At 39.6% G+C, this 18,549-nt stretch overlaps 1 protein-coding gene across 1 annotated transcript; it reads left to right on the forward strand.

The window, feature by feature from the left end:
- Positions 1–1,463: 1,463 nt before the first annotated feature.
- On the forward strand, positions 1,464–17,525 carry TEKT3 (tektin 3; the record flags this gene model as incomplete). Its single annotated transcript, XM_083352349.1, has 7 exons — positions 1,464–2,042; positions 3,783–3,866; positions 6,187–6,257; positions 8,133–8,276; positions 10,898–11,120; positions 14,176–14,330; positions 17,290–17,525. The coding sequence occupies 7 exons, from the start codon at positions 1,464–1,466 to the stop codon at positions 17,504–17,506; spliced, it is 1,473 nt and encodes a 490-aa protein (XP_083208475.1). The 3' UTR covers positions 17,507–17,525.
- Between the last annotated feature and the right edge of the window lie 1,024 nt (positions 17,526–18,549).

Below are 18,549 nucleotides of genomic sequence, written 5' to 3' on the forward strand. Positions count from 1 at the left end.
GACATGCAGAAGATCATTAATTAAATGTTAATTACTGTAGTGCTATTGCATTAAAGGCAAATGTGTGTTAGAATGGCAGTAAAAAAAACCCTAACGTGGAACATGAGGGGGTTAATAACCCCCACAAAGACTCTGTCAGCATGTGATGCCCATTTTTACCTGCCATCTTTATTGTCTGTCTAATAAATCAAATGGTTTGGTTTTACTTCTTTTCTTGCAGCTGCAGTAAACTTTCCTCAGCTCAGGAGAATCTTTTGTATTTGTTATTGAACTGTGGGTTATGTACCAGCCAATATTTACATTAGATGGTCAGGAATATTAGGTTTCCAGCAGACAATAAGCCAGGACAATGGGCTGACTTAGCTTGTGGTTATTTGAACCAACAATCTTTCTTATGACGGTTGTCTCCAAGATAAGCTTTTCAAATGTGTTACTACTCTGATTCTAAAAAGACACTGTCAAAGAACTGACGTTAGGTGATCTTTTTTCTTAAGGTTACTGGCTACACGCCACTGACATTCACATATTCAATCGTAGGATGAAACAAAATATTTGCTTTACCTACCTTAGCCAATGAGGCAATTGACCATATTGTGCTATCTTTAATTTCTTATTGAGTAATTCTTTGGTTATTTGTCTGACAGAGCTTTAGGTGTACGATCAACTCATAAAAGAGTTAGATCAGGATTATGGTTCCCAAGACTACTTAGTAAAGTTCACAGTTAATCCCCGGATTTGAACTTGAATTTCTACCATTTAAATCCAATATTCAATCCATTTCTTCTCAGAAACTCTAAACTAGTAGACATAAACCTGGCAATGAGTCTGGAACAAAGGCTCATTTCTTCACCTCCCATAATCAGTAAAGTCACACATCCATTAACACATTTTTTTCATACAAATTCTGAATTTATCCTAAAATGAAGGTTCAGTATGAAACTTGTACATGATATACAGCCACAAGGATTTATATGGAGTTGGACTTTTCAATGATTCATCTGAAAGAACAGCAAATGAGTTGAGACATTAATTAAGAGAAACACAATGAATTACTCATCATACTTATGATGGTATATTCCTGTGGGGAAATTTAATTTAGGGTATTTTGTTATTGTTACAGCAGTCTAAAGGTATCTGCCATTTATTAGTGGGCCAATATTACAAGAACATGAGAGCTGAAGTGCAATACTTCCTGAATAGGTATTTATGATACAAAAAGCTATACATCTTAAACAGCTATTTTTAGATTTGTCTCCAACAGAAATCTAAGCTTAACAATAATAAATTTAAAGAAGAGATCATTGCTTAACCTTTTCATGATACTCAAGAATCAACAGCATGTGATGAGCAGCCTTTGCCAACTGGGTTTTGAGTTTATTGTGTTTAAGTGGGACTTTCTTGCAAGCATTTCTATGTTTCCTTTTGTTGGTGCAGGACACGTGATTGGATATATCTTTGCCATAATGGAGCTCGTAGGTTCTACCTTGACAGCTACATATGCCCATCCAAGACCAACACCATCAAATTTTCTGCCAGCCATCAGCACCATGGCATCAAGTTATAAGAATCGATTCCCTCATTATTCTTTAACTCACAGCCTGAGTCTTCCTTGGAGACCTAGCACCTACTATAAAGTTGCTGCTATCACTCCGACTTTAGCACCATTTTCCAAGAGTTCTCATGGGGTCACCGCAAGCAACATGCTCCCCTTTGTGTCCAACCGAACAGCACTCTTTAGCAGGTACTCTCCTGATGATTGGTACAGAACAAACCTGACCAACTACAAGGAATCAGAAGCATCACGGCATAATGCTGAGAAAATGAGAGTAGATACTTCCCGGATGATCCAGGATAAGGATCAACAGACACGGAAAACCCAAACAGAAACAACTAAAAATATAGGAGAGCGAGTCAATGATATCGTATTTTGGAAAACAGAGCTCAACCACGAAGTAGACGGAATGATTGGAGAGACAAATGCTCTTACAGAGATGAAGAAACGTCTAGAAAGAGCACTGGTAGAAACTGAAGGGCCCCTTCAGGTAAACAGATCAATTCCATTGATAACATATTTGATATTTCAGTGATACCTGCTGTGGTTCAGATATTTAAATGCCCTCTTAGGTTCCAGTAAAATTATTTTAGATTACTTGGCAGAAGTCTAGATGGTTTGTGCATTTCTCCTAATAAGTATCTCACGTACTCTGTGAGGTGTAAAATGCTTATCTTTAGCTTCCATTTCAACTTTATCCATATATAATTTCCTCTTGGCTTTGATGACACTAGCAGTCCAGTAGGAATTAAAGTAATGGTGTTCTTACTCTTTTTTATTTCAGTTTTTTGGGGGGGGAATCAGTATCAGTGAATTTATTTTTTTCTTTTTGACAGATCAAGAAACTGCTGAATTCAGACAAATCTTCATTTTGCCATGTAGAAAATTTAGCAAGCAATAATGTTATACTACTACATAAAAAGCAAGTAGAATTAGTAGTTAAGCAAATAAAAGAGCCTTGGTGGAGCAGTGGGCTAATGCCTCCTTAAGTAACACCAGCTGCCTGCAATTAGTGCAGGTTTGCATCCCACCAGGCTCAAGGTTGACTCAGCCTTCCATCCTTCCGAGGTAGGTAAAATGAGGACCCAGATTGTTGGGGGCAATAAGCTGACTTTGTAATAATGCCGCTTGGGGTGTGTGTGTGAAAGCCCTAACAAGCAGGCATATACATAGAATGAAGGCTACTGCTAAGCTTGTAAGCCGCCCTGAGTCTTCGGAGAAGGGCGGGATATAAATGGAATTAAAATAAAATAAAATAAAAATAAATAGTGGGTTAAGTTATCTGTGATTTAAAAACAACTATTCTTCCTCTGTATTTGATAAGCAGGTGAACAAAAACTGAAACCTACAAAGCAGAAATAAGGTTCTCCAGAATTTGTTCCTTCCTTCTCTGTTTTGTTTTTATCCATTTCATTTTCTCCCTATACCATACATTCCATATTTACAAAGCTGCTCAATCATCAGTGTTGTTTGTGGTGACCATTCCTTTCTTCCTTCCTTCCTTCCTTCCTTCCTTCCTTCCTTCCTTCCTTCCTTCCTTCCTTCCTTCCTTCCTCCCTCCCTCCCTCCCTCCTTCCTTCTTTCCTCCCTCCTCCCTCCCTCCCTCCCTCCCTTCCTCCTTCCTTCCTTCCTTCCTCCCTCCTTTCTTCTTTCCTTCCTTCCTTCCTCCCTCCCTCCCTCCCTCCCTCCTTCTTTCCTCCCTCCTTTCCTCCCTCCTCCCTCCCTCCCTCCTTCCTCCTTCCTTCCTTCCTCCCTCCTTTCTTCTTTCCTTCCTTCCTTCCTTCCTTCCTTCCTTCCTTCCTTCCTTCCTTCCTTCTTTCGTTCCTCCCTCCCTCCCTCCTTCCTCCCTCCCTCCCTCCCTCCTGTATTGTGTATGAATGTATGCATAAAATATTAAATATTTAAATAAATGAATAAATTGAAATATATTTCACATTTTTGTCCCTCTCCTGTTGCTTGTTTAAATAATCCTAAATCAATGTTTGCTATTGGATTGAGTGATTCTGTGCAAAATGGTCAGATACAGATTTTTAAAGTTCTAAAGGAAAGAACTTGGGGGAAAAAACACATTAGACAGAAAGGACATACCTGCCACTGAAGAGACAGACAGGTGTTGGAGAAGAATAGCTTTTTAAATATGCAACATACTTTCCAATCCTGGAACAGATTCAGCAGTTTTTTAAAATATCTCAGCACAGAAATACACAATAACATTTTGTCTCCTTGTTAGGTAGCCCAGGAATGCCTCCTTCACCGAGAGAAGAGAATGGGCATTGATCTTGTTCATGATGATGTGGAAAAACAATTGCTGACAGTAAGTTTATTTAACACCTGAAAAGGGAAAAATTTGTTTGTTTGTATCCTGCCTTATTATTTTTTTAAAAAAATAATTCAAGACAATGCACATATCCAACATACCTTCCACCTCATATTTTTCCCACAACAACAACCCTGTGAGGTAGATCAGGCTGAGAGAGAATGTTTGGCCCAGACGCACCAATTGTGTGCTCATTTTTTCAAAGTTTAAGCTCGCATGGTTTTCTATTCATTGGGAGTGCAACTTTGCCCCAATTGCTTGTCTTCAGATATTTTAGGCTACAAATCTCATCTCTCCTGTCCTGTCTGGCAATTGTGGGCATTGTCTTGCAGCACATGAGATGGCTCATGCCATTCCTTTCTTAGCTACTCAGAGTTGCCTTCAGATCAGTTCACATTAGGGTGGCTAAAATATGGCATGTGGGCTTGGGCAATTATGAAAGTAAGTAAGTAAATAAATACAGACGTGAATAAGTGACAGTTTGTTAAAGGAAAACAATGCAAGAGATGCTTTGTTATACCACATATTCATGTTTTAAGCATACAATTGGTAGAGGAAAGCAATTGGTTTAAGAATCATTCCTTGATTGAAAATTCATAGAAATGCTGTGCCTGGAATACTTACGATTCTTTACACCGGCTATGCTGACTCAGGAATTCTGGGAGTTGAAGTCCACGAGTCATAAAAGAGCCAAGGTTGCCTATCCCTGCTTTACACTATTTAATAAGTTCTTTCTTCTGGTCTTCTAGTAGTTTCTGGATATTTGCAAAAGTTACAGAAGTCAGGAAATGTCCCAGCAAACATTTCACTTGTCTCTTTGCTATCTTGGATTTGCCTCTTGGCTCAGTCTTCCTTTGTACATCCTGCCTCTTGGCCTTTCCTTATTTGTGCTTCCCCTTCTCAAGTGTTTACTTCTTCAGCAGCTTCATTCTCCCACTACCAATGTTCCTTAGTATGTGAACTGTCAAGTAAAGACTATAAATCTTGCTGTTCCTCACAATCTTGACCTTTCTATTTCTGATAATTATTAAAGTTGGACAGATTACAATTTGAAGCCTCCATTTATAAGCTTCCATTGGTTCTGGTCTTGTTAGATAATATTGAGCCCCAGACTCTAGGTCACAAACTTCTCCATGTAATGGCCGACCCCTTGTCACACATTAAGAGCTGAGCCAAAGCTGTAATCTGTGTACATTTTTTGCCAGTGTTCTCGATCAAAGATCATTCATGAAAAAGAGTCAGGAACATCTGGACCAGCCAATTACAATATCCATTTTATTCATATTTTTTTGAAAAATTCCAAAACACAATACCTGTTAGTTAATGCTGTTAACTTACTGCTCAAAGCAATCAAGAGAATGCTTTTACCAAAAGAAGGTTGGATTTTTAATTCGGGGTAGGGGAGGGCTTGAAAAAAAATAAGTCTTGGATAATTGTGCGTCCCTTGCTATTGCCTGGACCAAAGGCACGTGGATATCAACATTGAAGAGAAATGTTTCTAGAAACTACATCAAAACAAAATGATATTTGGGTCAGTGGGGGTATATAGCTGACCAGTGGATGTAAGAAAGAAGAGTTTGTGGGCCAGAGTCTATCTTATAAAGTATGGGTCAAAAGATCTTTTGAGAGTCTTAACAGAAAAAAGGAGCCTTATTACGGTACTAGTGGAGAAGTCAATGCCCATACAGGCTCTCAAAAACCTCCAGAATAGATGGGGCTCAAATATTCAAGTCTTTGTACATTAGGATAAGATTTAGGACCAATATGGATATCTTGAATGTGTTAGTGTATCTCTTAAAAAGCATATATTCCCCAAAATTGTTGTCTTAAGTCTTAAAATGAGAAAACATATCTATTTGGCACCAAAATCATGGTGTCCTGGTAGTAAGGCTACAGAGACTGAATCTTGCAAATCTGAAACTATTTCCCCTCTCCCCAGCCTTCACTTTCCAGACAACTAGGAAAGATCCCTTTTGAAATGCTTTCTCCACCTCCATCCCTCCATTGGACTCAGGTTTTGTTTGGTCTCTTAAGATTATTCTCACTATGGTTTGCAGAAGCTCTCAAAAGAAGGTTAAAATCTTAATCCTGCCAAATCCAGTAATATCCAAAGTTATGTCATTTGCAAGGCCCTAGGAATGGTGACCCAAGTCTGAATGAAAAAGAGAGTCCTGGAGGACTAGAGATATCTCTTCCACTTTGAACAAATGTCAAAGAGGACAAATAGGGGTGTTTTCCAAAATGTATAAATCTGAACATTTTTTTTTTTACTAATCCCTGGAAATATATGACGGGTTTTTTTTCCTAACTTGACCAGGAGGTTGATGTCATCCATTCATGCCAAGAGAGAATGAGAAGACACTTGGATAAGGCAATGGCCCAGCTTGCGTAAGAAAATATTTAATCTCAACTTCCTTTAAAAGGCCCTTAGAAATAAATTCTGAGGTGACCACCTGATCAATTTTCTCCATAGCACAGCTTGATAGTGAGAATCATTTCCTATATGTTCATGGCTTTCTTCTCTAGCAAGATCATAAAGAAACCAAAGGTGTAGGAATCATAAAACTGGATTCTAAATATTCAGTATTGGTAACAGACACAGAGGTAAATGTTGGAGGTCTTTAAAAAGCACTTTAGGTCTCAAGGGCTTACAGCAATGCCTAATAGATTAGCAAGTACCAATCTGTTTCCAGTCCTTGATAATGTCATAAAGTCAAGACAAAAGAAAGGTATTCTGTTTTGACCTTTATTCAGACCCAAGGCTCATGGCTATTTATAACTCCTCTTCCTCTTCTCCATGGAAATGATTTTCACCATTTGGGAAAATCTGAATAAAATTTCCCTTTTCAGTTTTGGATCAGCATTGAGAGTCTTGTGTTGATTCAATCTAAGCCTTTTGTCTGGATAGTCAATGTCTCAGAGATTCATTTTTAGTTGTCTGTAGTCAAGCTCTATCCAGACAATCAACCCTCTCTCTGAAAGCTGAGAAGACAATGTGAACAAGACTCATCTTCAACTTCTCTATCTTCTCATTCACACCTATCTAGCAGAGGAAACTGAAGAAGAGGGCTTGATTTGCTTTTATATGAAAATAAGCAAAAGCCTCTGGATGATATGAATCTGTGATAAAATTGAGTTCCTGACAGCCCAGAAATTTCTGCTAATGTTCCCTTAGATGTGAGTAGAATGCCCTGAGATCTCCCCTAAAATAGGAAAGTCAGAGATGTGGTGAGGATGGGAGTTGAGAGTGGATCCTAGTAATACACTCAACCAACCACCACACTTGCTTCTAAATAACTACACATGGCTCATAGTGCAAAATATGCAATTTTGGCAAGAGAAATCCAGCATTATCAAACTCTAGCTCTTAGAGTAGAATACGTGCACATCATGTATCTACTGAAAAGGGTCAGGGAGGCTGGGCTAAAATTGTCCAGTTCTGTTGGGTCCAGTGATAACTCTAGAAGAGAGGGGAAATAACTGCCCCTTTTAAAACAGGTAGCAGTACCCCCTACTCACAGTGATTCATACCTTAGCTAGCCGTGAGTTAGACTACTGTAATGTCCTATATAGGGAACTGCCCTTGACAAGCATTCAGACACTGCAACTGGTCTGAAATGCAGCAACCTGGGTTGTTTGGAACATTTCACAATATACTGCTGTAACGTTCTCTTCTGTGAACTGCACTGGATTTCAGTCAGCTTCCCAGTGAAATTCAAGGTGCTTTTTGTCACCTATAAAACTCTACATGGATGGCTAGGCTATTTGCAGGACCACTTATCTCTGTATGCCCTATTTGCAGGGCCAACTATTTGTCTTTGCATGCCCTAGCAAAATCCACAGGATGGGATGGGCATGCTCCTTTGTTAGGATTCCTAGGCAGTGCCATCTCATGGGACCTAGGACTCATGCCTTCTCTGTCACAGTGTCTACCCTATGGAACATCCCCCTGGAGATCCAGATAGCCCTGACCCTGATGATCTTTCCATTAAATGCTCAGTTGTTCCCCCAAGCTTTTGGATGAGCACTGTTGGCTGGTTTTGATCATTTCTAACCTTTGGAATAAAATGATTTTTAAACTATGTATATATGTGTGTGTGTGTATGTGCACATATATGTGTATGTATGTATATGTGTATGTTCTGGTTTTGTTTTAACACTCAGTTTGCCATCATTATGAGGTAAAGGAGTTTAAGAAAGTTAATGATTTTCTTTGCAAAAGTTATAATCTTAGTTTATTTTCTGACCCTCATTTCACTACAGAGCTGATAGGTCAGCTCAGCATGAGCTGGAGAAAGACTTGAGTGACAAGCAATCAGCTCACCGAATTGATGACAAATGTCACGGTCTCAGGAATACATCTGATGGCATCGGCTATTATCGAGGTGTAGAGCGTTTTGATGCTACGTAAGTGTTGAATAGAGCCTACATATATATATATATATATAGGAGGTCATCTAGTCCAACCCCCTGCTCAGGCAAGAAACCCTATACCATTTCAGACAAATGGCTGTCCAGTCTCTTCTTAAAAACTTCCAGTGTTGGAGCATTCACTGGTTCTGGAGGCAGGTTGTTCCACTGATTAAATGTTATAACTGTTAGAAATTTCTCCTTAGTTCTAGGTTTCTTCTCTCTTTGGTTAGTTTGTTGCTTCTTGTCCTGCCTTCAGGCACTTTAGAGAATAACTTGATGCCCTCTTCTTTGTGGCAGCCCCTGAAATATTGGAACACTGCTATCATGTCACCCCTAGTCCTTCTCTTCAGTAAACTAGACATACCCAATTCCAGCAACCATTCCTTATATGTTTTAGCCTCCAGTCCTCTGATCATCTTTGTTGCTCTTCTCTACACTCTTTCTAGAGTCTCAAAATCTTTTTTACATTGTGGTGACCAAAACTGGATGCAGTATTCCAAGTGTGGCCTTACCAAGGCATTGTAAAGTGGTATTAATACTTCATGTGATCTTGATTCTATCCTTCTGTTAATGCAGCCTAGCACTGTGTTGGCTTTTTTGGCAGCTGCAGCATACAGCTGGCTCATATTTACTATAATTCTGAGTTATTCAGTCTCTCTTAGCTACTTCACAGGGTTCTTGTCAAAATAAAAGGTGGGGAGACTTCTTTGTACATCACCTTCAGTGGCATGCATCCCTTCTTGTTCATTACAGAAACCTGAGGGCTATTTCCTTTAACAGGTATACAGAGTTCAGTTCTATTTTAGCTGAGGATACAGCTGATGCAAAGTTGAAATGTCTGTGATTTTATAGATGAGTCCCTTGTCTATATAAGTCTATAATACAAAGCTCCTTTTATACAAATCCTAGAGATATAAAGAAGCATAAACATCACTTTTTCAGAAATGTAAACCTTATTTGCGTATGATCGCTCATCCTTTAATAACTTCATAGTTAATGCCTCTTATCTGATGGTATTACTTTTTCTCTCCAGAGCCAAATAGTGTATTTGAGGTTACATTAGTTCCTCACCGGATGCTTTATTCGCTAGAAGTGCATTAGGACAGGGGTGTCAAACTCAATTTCATTGAGGGCTGCATCAGCATTGCAGCTGCCCTCAGGGGCCCGGGTGGGTGTGGCCAGGGTGGGCATGGCCTACTGGGTGGGCGTGGCTAGATTGCATATGGCCTACTGGGTGGGCATGGCCAGCTCTACATCATTCGCATCAAGGGTGCCTATGGGGGCCTGGGCAGGAGTGGGACAGATCTGAGGGTCTCTGGCAGAATGAGGGTCTCTGGGCCAGGGCCAAGGCAGTGGGGGCCGTTCCCTCACTGTTTCCAGGATGGCTTCATGGGCCACATGAAACCACTTCGCGGGCCGGATCCTGCCCCCGGGCCTTGTGTTTGACATGTTTGCATTAGGAGCACAATGACTGGGGAACTCTAACCTTCAAGCTTGACCTCCTCTGGCAGGCCAGCTCATTTGGTCCACTGGATCATTCCCTCCTCCAAAACTCCCATCTTTCCTTTAGAGTTGCCAGTTGCCCTGCCCTTTACCCATTTGAGTCATGTGTGCCTGCTCCTATTGGGAAAGCTAGAGGGATCCCAGGGTCTCATGCTCTCTTTGCTCTGTAAAAACCCAAAAAAAAAAACATCTTTCCCCATGCCCTTCATCATGCCTGTTTTTCATCAGAGAAAACACCTGATCAATCCAAGACAACATGGGGATGATGGCTTCCTACATTATTCTGTATTGAGTAGCTCTTCTCCATGCATAAGGAAAAAAAATGGACTTTCAACTTCTTTTTAAAAAGTGGATGTCTCTGAAACATATCAGTTCATCCTAGCTCAGGTAGGTCGAACAAAGACTAACTTCAGCCTCTGTAACCAAGGCAATTGCCTTCCTTTGCTCTAATTGTTGCAAAGGCTTTTACAAGCTATAAAGATAGACAAGCTGGTGCCTTTCTTATTATTTCTGCTAAAAAGGTCTGTGAAAATGCTGGCTGAATTAGTGGGAGTTAAATTACAAAATACTGGAAATAAAAAAAAAATAATAATTGGCACCAGAACCAGAACCACCTTCCACCTATTCCATTTGTAATACCAGATTGTTCTCCAGAAAAATTCCCCTCCAGTCAGAAAGTTGGAACAATAAAATGGAACAATCCACCATTATAAAATGCTTCTTCATGCTCCAGAATATTAAACAGTATGTAAGACGATGATTACTGAATTATACCTCCCTTTCCTTTTTTTAAAAGCAATACATGTGGTGAATGAATTAATGTTTGTGGAGGACTACAACACCAGCATTTCTGACTGCAGTTATACTTCAGTTTCTTGCATTCACATCTCTCCTCCTCCTTCACTCCTCCCCTCTCCCTTCTTTCTTACAGAGGGAAAAAAATAGTTAAGGCATGCTTTAAAATGGGATGTCCAAACACCACAGATGGAATTGTTAAACAGCTCAAATATTGCAAACCTAACTGGGACACCTTTATATCCAGAATTAGTTTTTGAAGAAAGAGCCACACACACTATTTACAAATTGCTTGTTTGTCTCTTCTACTTTCCCAGGATTTCAGTGCCAGAATCCTGGGCCAAATTTACTGATGATAACATTCTGCGCTCCCAGAGTGAGCGAGCTGCCTCTTCCAAGCTCAGGGATGATATTGAAACTTTGCTTGTGGTGACTGCCAATGAGATGTGGAACCAATTTAACAGAGCAAATGTTGCCTTTACCAACCGCATCTCTGAAACTGCTGATGCCAAAAATAAGATTCAGGCTCATCTGGCTAAGGTGAGATCAATTTCCCAACTTGAACTCTACAGTGCCTTTCTCAGTGGTTGTAGAAATTGCACAAGGATTTCTGCAGATATTCTGATCTCATGTAAATATCTCCATCCCAGTATGTCAATGAAGATTCTCAGTTATCCAAGTAGAGTTGTCTGGAAGTTCGGTCGTGGCAACTGCACTTCTTTTCTGGTTTGAAACATTTTGCTGCTTATCCAAGTAACATCTTCAGTCATAGAACCAGTCCGGCTATAAGCTAAGATGTCCTCACCACCAACTCATGCAAGACTTGCCAAAATTCACCAGCATCCTCTTCAGTTAGTCAAGGAGAGAGTGCCAAAATAAGTCTTCCATTACCCTCCTGCTCTCGTGTCTCTTATCTATGCTTTGTGTGTTTCTTTTTTCAGTAAGATAAATAAACATATAATATACATTATTCATATAACCTATAACATATACATATAATTTCCCTTGAGAGTGGTCTGGAAACATGAAATATAAATAAACTAATAAATAAACATTGCCAGCTGGCCAACTACTCCAAAATGACAAAACAGGGGCGTCTCAAGTTGCTAAAGCAGTTAATCAGTGATGGGGGGGAAAAGGAAACCCACTAATTGGTGCAAGGGATTTGTGCAAGTTCCAGACAATGAAAAACCAGAGAAAGTCCATCTACAAGCAATTATAATAACTTAAATCACAGACCAGGCCTTCGCTGTTTCAGATTTTTAGCAGTCACCTATCTTTACCTAAATGTTCTCTTTTGAAGTCATTGAGATCTGTTTATGTAAATCCTTTGATTATTATTTTTTAAGTCCCTTCAAGACAGTTTTTGACTCCTGGTGGATAAGCTCTTGAAGTGTTCTTCAGTTTTCAGAAGAGGTTTTTGTTATTGTTTTTGGCTGCTGCCAGCTTCCTGGGGCTGAGAGAGTGAGTGGCTTGTCACCCAGCAGTCTTTGTGCCTAAGGCACAACTAGAACTCACAGTCTCCCACTTTCTAGCCTGATGCCTCAATCTTGACACCAAAGTTGCTCTTAGTGTTGTTGTATTTTTATTATATCGCTAATTTACATTTGGCTTTGAAAGTCTGTGGGTAGTGATGGATGTAAATAAAACAAATCTTAGAGGAATATGGCCCAAGGCCACCGAGATGGCTTCCTGTCTAAGGTGAGATTAGAATTCATGGTGTCCTGGTTTCTGGCATAATGCCTTAACTACCACACCAAAGTGGCTCTTTAGATCCTTTGATTAGACATTTTTTTAAAAAACGCCTGCAGGTTTCTAGCCCAGAATAAATTCTCAAAAGTCACGATCAGAAGCCTCTGCTTTGTTCTCCATTTGTTGTTAAAACTTTACAGATAGTCCTTGACTTACAAATATTTGTCTAGTGCAGGGATAGGCAACCTTGGCTCTTTTATGACTCATGGACTTCAACTCCCAGAATTCCTGAGTCAGCTGACACAGGAATTCTGGGAGTTGAAGTCCATGAGTCATGAAAGAGCCAATGTTGCCTACCCCTGTAAGATCATTTGAAATTACAATGGCACTGAAAAAGTGACTTATCAAAATTTGGCACTTGGTCACTGGCATGTATTTATGACAGTTGCTCTCTCTGGGGGGAGTGGTGGTCATGTGGTTATCATTTGTAACCTTCCCAGCGGCTTCCAACAAGCAAAGTTAATGGGGTGGGACCATATGATTCCCTTAACAACTGAAGTGATTCTCTTAACAACTGTGGCAAAAAGTGAGGCACAATTAACTTAACATCTGCCTTGCTTAGCCATAGAAATTTTGGGCTCAGTTGTGGTTACACATCAGGGACTACCTGCACATTAGTTAACTCATTCTCAGTAATTTCACATTTCAGAGTTGCACCATGGCTTCCCTAAACAGCCTTCCCTTTTTTATAATTTTATTTAACTTTGCAGTGACAAGTAACACTTTAATCTCCACTGGCGGCTCCCTGCAGAGATAGTTAGCAAAGAGCGATTGCTACAGCTGATAGAACTGATTGTTGTTTTCAATTCTCCCCCCCCCCCCCCCCCGCAAGTTGAACAATCTGGAATGGCGTTCCCCCCCCCAACATAGTGAGGGAGGAAGAAGTCACTAGAGATTTGATTTAGCCTATGCCCTAAAGAAAGATTCCCTCTTTCTCACAAGATGATAGAGGAGAGTAAACTAGAATCTCTCTGGAGACTTTACTGGATTATCAACAATTTCCACAGGCCATATGTTTCCCTAGGACAACGGTTCTTGCAACTGTGAGGGCATTCTTGCATGTTTAACACACTGTTAATTCTCCCTCTTTCATGATTTCTGAGAAGCAAAGGAAAAGTGGTTCTTTTTTTGTTTTCGTTTTTGCCTGCTTCCCCAGGACCTTTTCATAAATACAAAATCTCTCCTCAAAATCATTGTCATTCAAGCTTGGATCTAGTCTAACAGTAGTAACTTCTGAGAGCAGCATAAGGGGATGTTACTTTCCGCTACTTGCAGTGGCTACCCTCTCCCCATTCACTGTAAAAGAGACACTTGATGAAAGCTTTTTGTTGGGATAGCCCCCGTGAAATATTAGATTCTCCTTGAAAATAGCCTTGGGCCCGCAAATGCATAGCAAAAAAACATGACCATCTAGTTTTGCCAGATAGAATAGGGAGATATTTATTGCAATGTCACACTCTATCAGTCTTTCCTGTAATGCACAACTTTTGCAGGGATTTGGATGGCTGTTCTGTTGATTGAGAGTGGGCAAGGCTTTTGCCAGGCCCAACGTTAGCGAGGGCCAGGCAAAACAAGATTTGAATTTCATTTCAAGATCTGGTTATTTACTATAATAATCACTTTCTGCATTCAATAATTTCCCTATTTTTTCCCTTTAAAAATTATATACTGGCAAAAAAGGTCAAAATTGATTAATTTAATGCAGCAGTCGCTGGCTGGATTTATGTTGTCTTACAGAACTAAGATGCAGTTGGGGCTGGGGAATCAATATAGTCTTTGTTAAAGAAACATGTAAATATCATATTGATTTTCTAACCCTTCCCCTTATTTTACCAAATTGTAGACTCTTCAAGAAATCTTTGATACAGAGATGACCATAGAAGCGATTCGGAAGGCTATTCGGGAAAAAGGACCTCCTTTGAAAGTTGCCCAGACTCGCCTGGATGAGCGCACACGTAGACCTAACGTAGAACTTTGCCGAGATTCTGCCCAGTTACGGTAAGGGAAATCAAGATCCTCTACCCTTGTTATTGGATTATCGGAAGGAAGGAAGGAAGGAAGGAAGGAAGGAAGGAAGGAAGGGAGGGAGGGAGGAGGGAGGAAGGAGGAAGGAGGGGAGGGGAGGAGAGGGGAGGGAAGGGAAGGGAAGGATTAGATAAATAAAAAATGTTTATAAACAGCAAAGTTGGCAGACCTTTGGAAAAGTGTCTTAATCAGGCCATCCTACTATATATATATGTATGTATGTAATTTAACTACATTATCTGATTAAGAGCTGCTCTCCAGATTTATCCCACATTATTTTCTACCTGATCCCTTTTACTGAGCTTCAATAGGCATGAAACCTAGAGCTTTCGTCATACAAAGCATATACAGAACTATTAGTGGTTCAATTCTTTCCCTTTATCACATTCTCATTCTTCTCTATTTTTCATGTACAAGCTTGCATACTTAGAGACTGCTCAGGGACACTAATCAACCAGCCACAGAACAATAAATTCTTAGGGCAAGAAGGAGTTGAAGATTTTTTTCTTTGTTCTGGAGCATAACATTCTGGAAAAATGTCCCTGTAAAAAATCATCCTCTGAAATACATGGTCCCATGCTCTGTAATGTGGCTTCAGATCCTTTGAATATCCCTCAGTATAACTTTAAGGACTTACTTAACTCCAGGACTTACAAGAATCAGCCACCCATCTCCTGGGTTGTTGGTTTCCTGGTTTAAAAAGAACCCTACCAATGGCATCTGTAATATTTAGTGCATATTTTTTGCAGAACAACCTCCTCCAACCTTTTCTCAGTACTAAGTGAAGATTATGGGAACTGTAGCCTCATACATCTTAAGGGCAGAAAGGGAAGGCTACTACTAAACTGGAGGAAAGAGCCAGTGGAACAAATACAGGGATGGTGGCTAATTTGGGACCCCAAATTCAACTGGGGTTCAATCCTTAAAAAAAACATAATCAGCTGCAGAGCCAGCATGCACCCACAGAGAAACCACAGCATAGTTTCTTTGCAAGATTTTGGAAGTGAGTTTCCATTGCCTTCCTGCTAGGATACAGCAACAGAGGCTGGCTCATGGCCATCCAGCTGGCTTTGTGCCCAAGGTGGGACTAGAACTCATGGTCTCCAGGTTTCTAGACTGGTGCCTTAATTACTATATCAAGTTACTATATCAAACTGGTTCTTAGGGCAACCATTGGATGAAAGCAAAGAGGTAGAGAAATCTAACTCTTTGCCGCCATTTTGTTGCTGGTTGGGCTGCTGGATGCAGCCCAGATTTGATAGCTCTGGTGCTAAGGCAACCTGCTGATACTACTCTGCCCGTAAGCACCAGAACTGACTTTCTTCCCTGACAGCAATTTGGACATTCTAAAAAAGTCTCCTTCCTTGAATGTAGCCACTCTGAAGTCTAACATTGCAATGAGGAAGATGGGGGGGGGGGGACTGATGTGACAGGCTTGACCTGGAGCCTAAGAGAACTTTCCTTTCATCCCTTGGAACCACCTAGGAAACTGAATAAAGAGGAGTTGGGACAGTATTGCTTAGCCCTTTCCATGTCTGCTTTTAATAACTTTTTCTAATTTGCAACATATTTAGCCTTTTAGATTCATGTACACCATTAATTCAGTTCATTCAATTAGCAGTCAGTGAGAGTATGATTTTCTGCTTAAGAGCTTATTTTCTTATTTTAATTTCACAATTAAATTTGCACAGTATGAATCTGATGCAAACTCAGAACTAAAATAGAGGTATACCCAGAGTATGATTTTGGTCACAGTTGATGACCTGCTGGTATCCATAATATCTAAGCATAACTGACTTAGTCTGACTCTTAACTGTTCTTCAAAGGACAAACCCTAATAGCTGGCTTACTTGGCATTTCTGATTGGATAGAATTTGTGAATGAACTGTCAATCAGTTATAGACCAACTGTCTCTCTTCCGGAGCGATGGCAAAGAAAAATCTTCCTCGTGAACACTTCCTCTGGACTCCTAGTATCAGCTACAACGGGCAACAGGAAACAAGACTAAGCACACTGTTTCTGTAACATTTCATGGAGATTCTAGGTTCCTTTTTCCATTTGGTTCATTAGCTAGAAATCAAGTTTCACCTTAGAGTGCCTTTTGAAAGGATCTGTTCTGCTAAAAAGTTTTCTTCATCCTTCAGATATTCAGAGTGAAGAGTTCATTTTGCCCAGTCACTTGAACTGACATAAAAGAGACAAACTGACATATGAAAACACTAGTATGCAAACAGGAAACCACAATTTTCCATTCTTTTCTCATTTTCCTCCTAAGTAATGCTGCTTTGTCACACTGACTCTTTCTCAAACATTTTTTGTCTCACTGGCTTCATGGGGGGGGGAAAGTGTAACTCTTACGCAATTGAGAGTAGTAAATGGCCAATTTATTGGGGACACTTCCTTGTGAAAAGCTAGTATGCTGATCAAAAAGTTATCAGGTATTGTAGGGTTTATTGCATAGCTATTTACACAGTACATATTATGTAAATACAAATACTTTGTATTTAATAATAACAATGATAATGGCTTTTCAAAGCATTATTTTTAATCTGTAAAAGTTTGCAACTTTCCCTAACCTGGAGATTTCCATATGCAGCTTTCTTTAGCTTACACTACTGTATGTCACCTAATGCAAGCTTTTTGAAATGTAATGCATGTACCCCAATTTAGTATTTTTGAAATTCTTTGAAATATAACTACCCTGAATATATTTTTAAACAGAATGCATCATTTGGCATGTGACTTTCGAAAGCATGCTTCTATTTCTGATGCACCTCGTTTTATCTATTATTTTTTTCGTATTTCTAAACCATCTATCTCCCTCAGGAAATAAAGTAGTCTCTTGGGTAAATTTTTGACAAGAAAAGGAGTTGAAAAGCCTAAAGCACAAAAATAATGTATTAATGCCCTTCCCTGCTTTCTTCCCACTTAGCCTTGTGAATGAAGTATATGAAATTGATGATACAATCCAGGGACTGCAACAAAGACTGAGAGATGCTGAAGATATTCTCCAGACACTGCTACACACCAAAGCCAATTTGGAACACGACCTTGCTGTCAAAGCCAATTCACTTTTCATTGACCAGGAGAAATGCATGGGGATGAGGAAGACTTTCCCTAACACACTGAGGCTGGTGGGGTACACATAGGTGGGTAGTGACTTCAAAGAAATTTGGGAACTATGGACTTGACTAAGTAATAAAGTGTGTCTAGGGGAGGTTTGCTTTCTTGCACTTTTATGAAGTTTTTATTTTTGAAGATATGGTTATATTTTCATAAATTAAAAGTTTCTCTGCATAGGAATACAGCTACTTCCTACGTGGTGTGTCTGGTGTATTTTCTTCTTTTCTAGGTGGATATTCTCCTTTAGTACATAACACTTGCTGTAGGCTGTAGGCAACTAAGTGGCACACAGTCCAATTTTAATGATACTGACCATAATTCAGCAGCTCGGATGTACTTACCACTTATAACTGTATATGGAATGATGTCACATGTTCTAGCTGAATAGGAGGGAGTGTATGGAAAATAAAAGGGGAAAGACAGCATACTATGTTTCCCTCTAGTAAAAGTGGAATCTAATTGTTTTAAATCCCCTATTCATCAGTTTAAGGGATAGATTGCCTTAAGAAGGCAGAATAAAATCAATTTTCTATTTTCTCCACTCAAGCAAATGACTTCTTTTGATCCTGGTTGTACGTCTTCAACCCTGACTCAGCTTTTAGAGTGATAATTTATTCTTGCTAACTCAGCATACAGTTGTGAAGATTTCAAAATGGGAATTCTTCCATTCCCCTGTTATAACTCAGTGGAAAAAGGAACAACCCAGAGGAAACCCAAATAACTAATAATCATTGTGTGCATTTTTGGGAATGTGGGAGCTTCAATATGGATTATTGAATATTCTTTAAAAAGAAGCTTCTCAATTTTTGCTTTTCAAAGTTATTAGATTTTTACACATACACCAATTGTCTTTCCTTTGAGGCAGAGGTTTGGTACTAATGTAAATTTAGTAAAGTATCGATCGGATTCCTCATAGGAACATTTTTATACTGGGTACAGTATGTTGATATAATCAAGGAGATACATTTTCTATAAAAGCCTGCAAACACTGTTTTTGGGAGAAGCGAGCTGCAGTTACTGTGGTAGATTTGAAGAGATACATTGGAAGTTCAGAGGCATTCACTTATAA

Source organism: Vipera ursinii (assembly GCF_947247035.1).
Source record: "Vipera ursinii genome assembly, chromosome: 2".
Taxonomy (NCBI): domain Eukaryota; kingdom Metazoa; phylum Chordata; class Lepidosauria; order Squamata; family Viperidae; genus Vipera; species Vipera ursinii.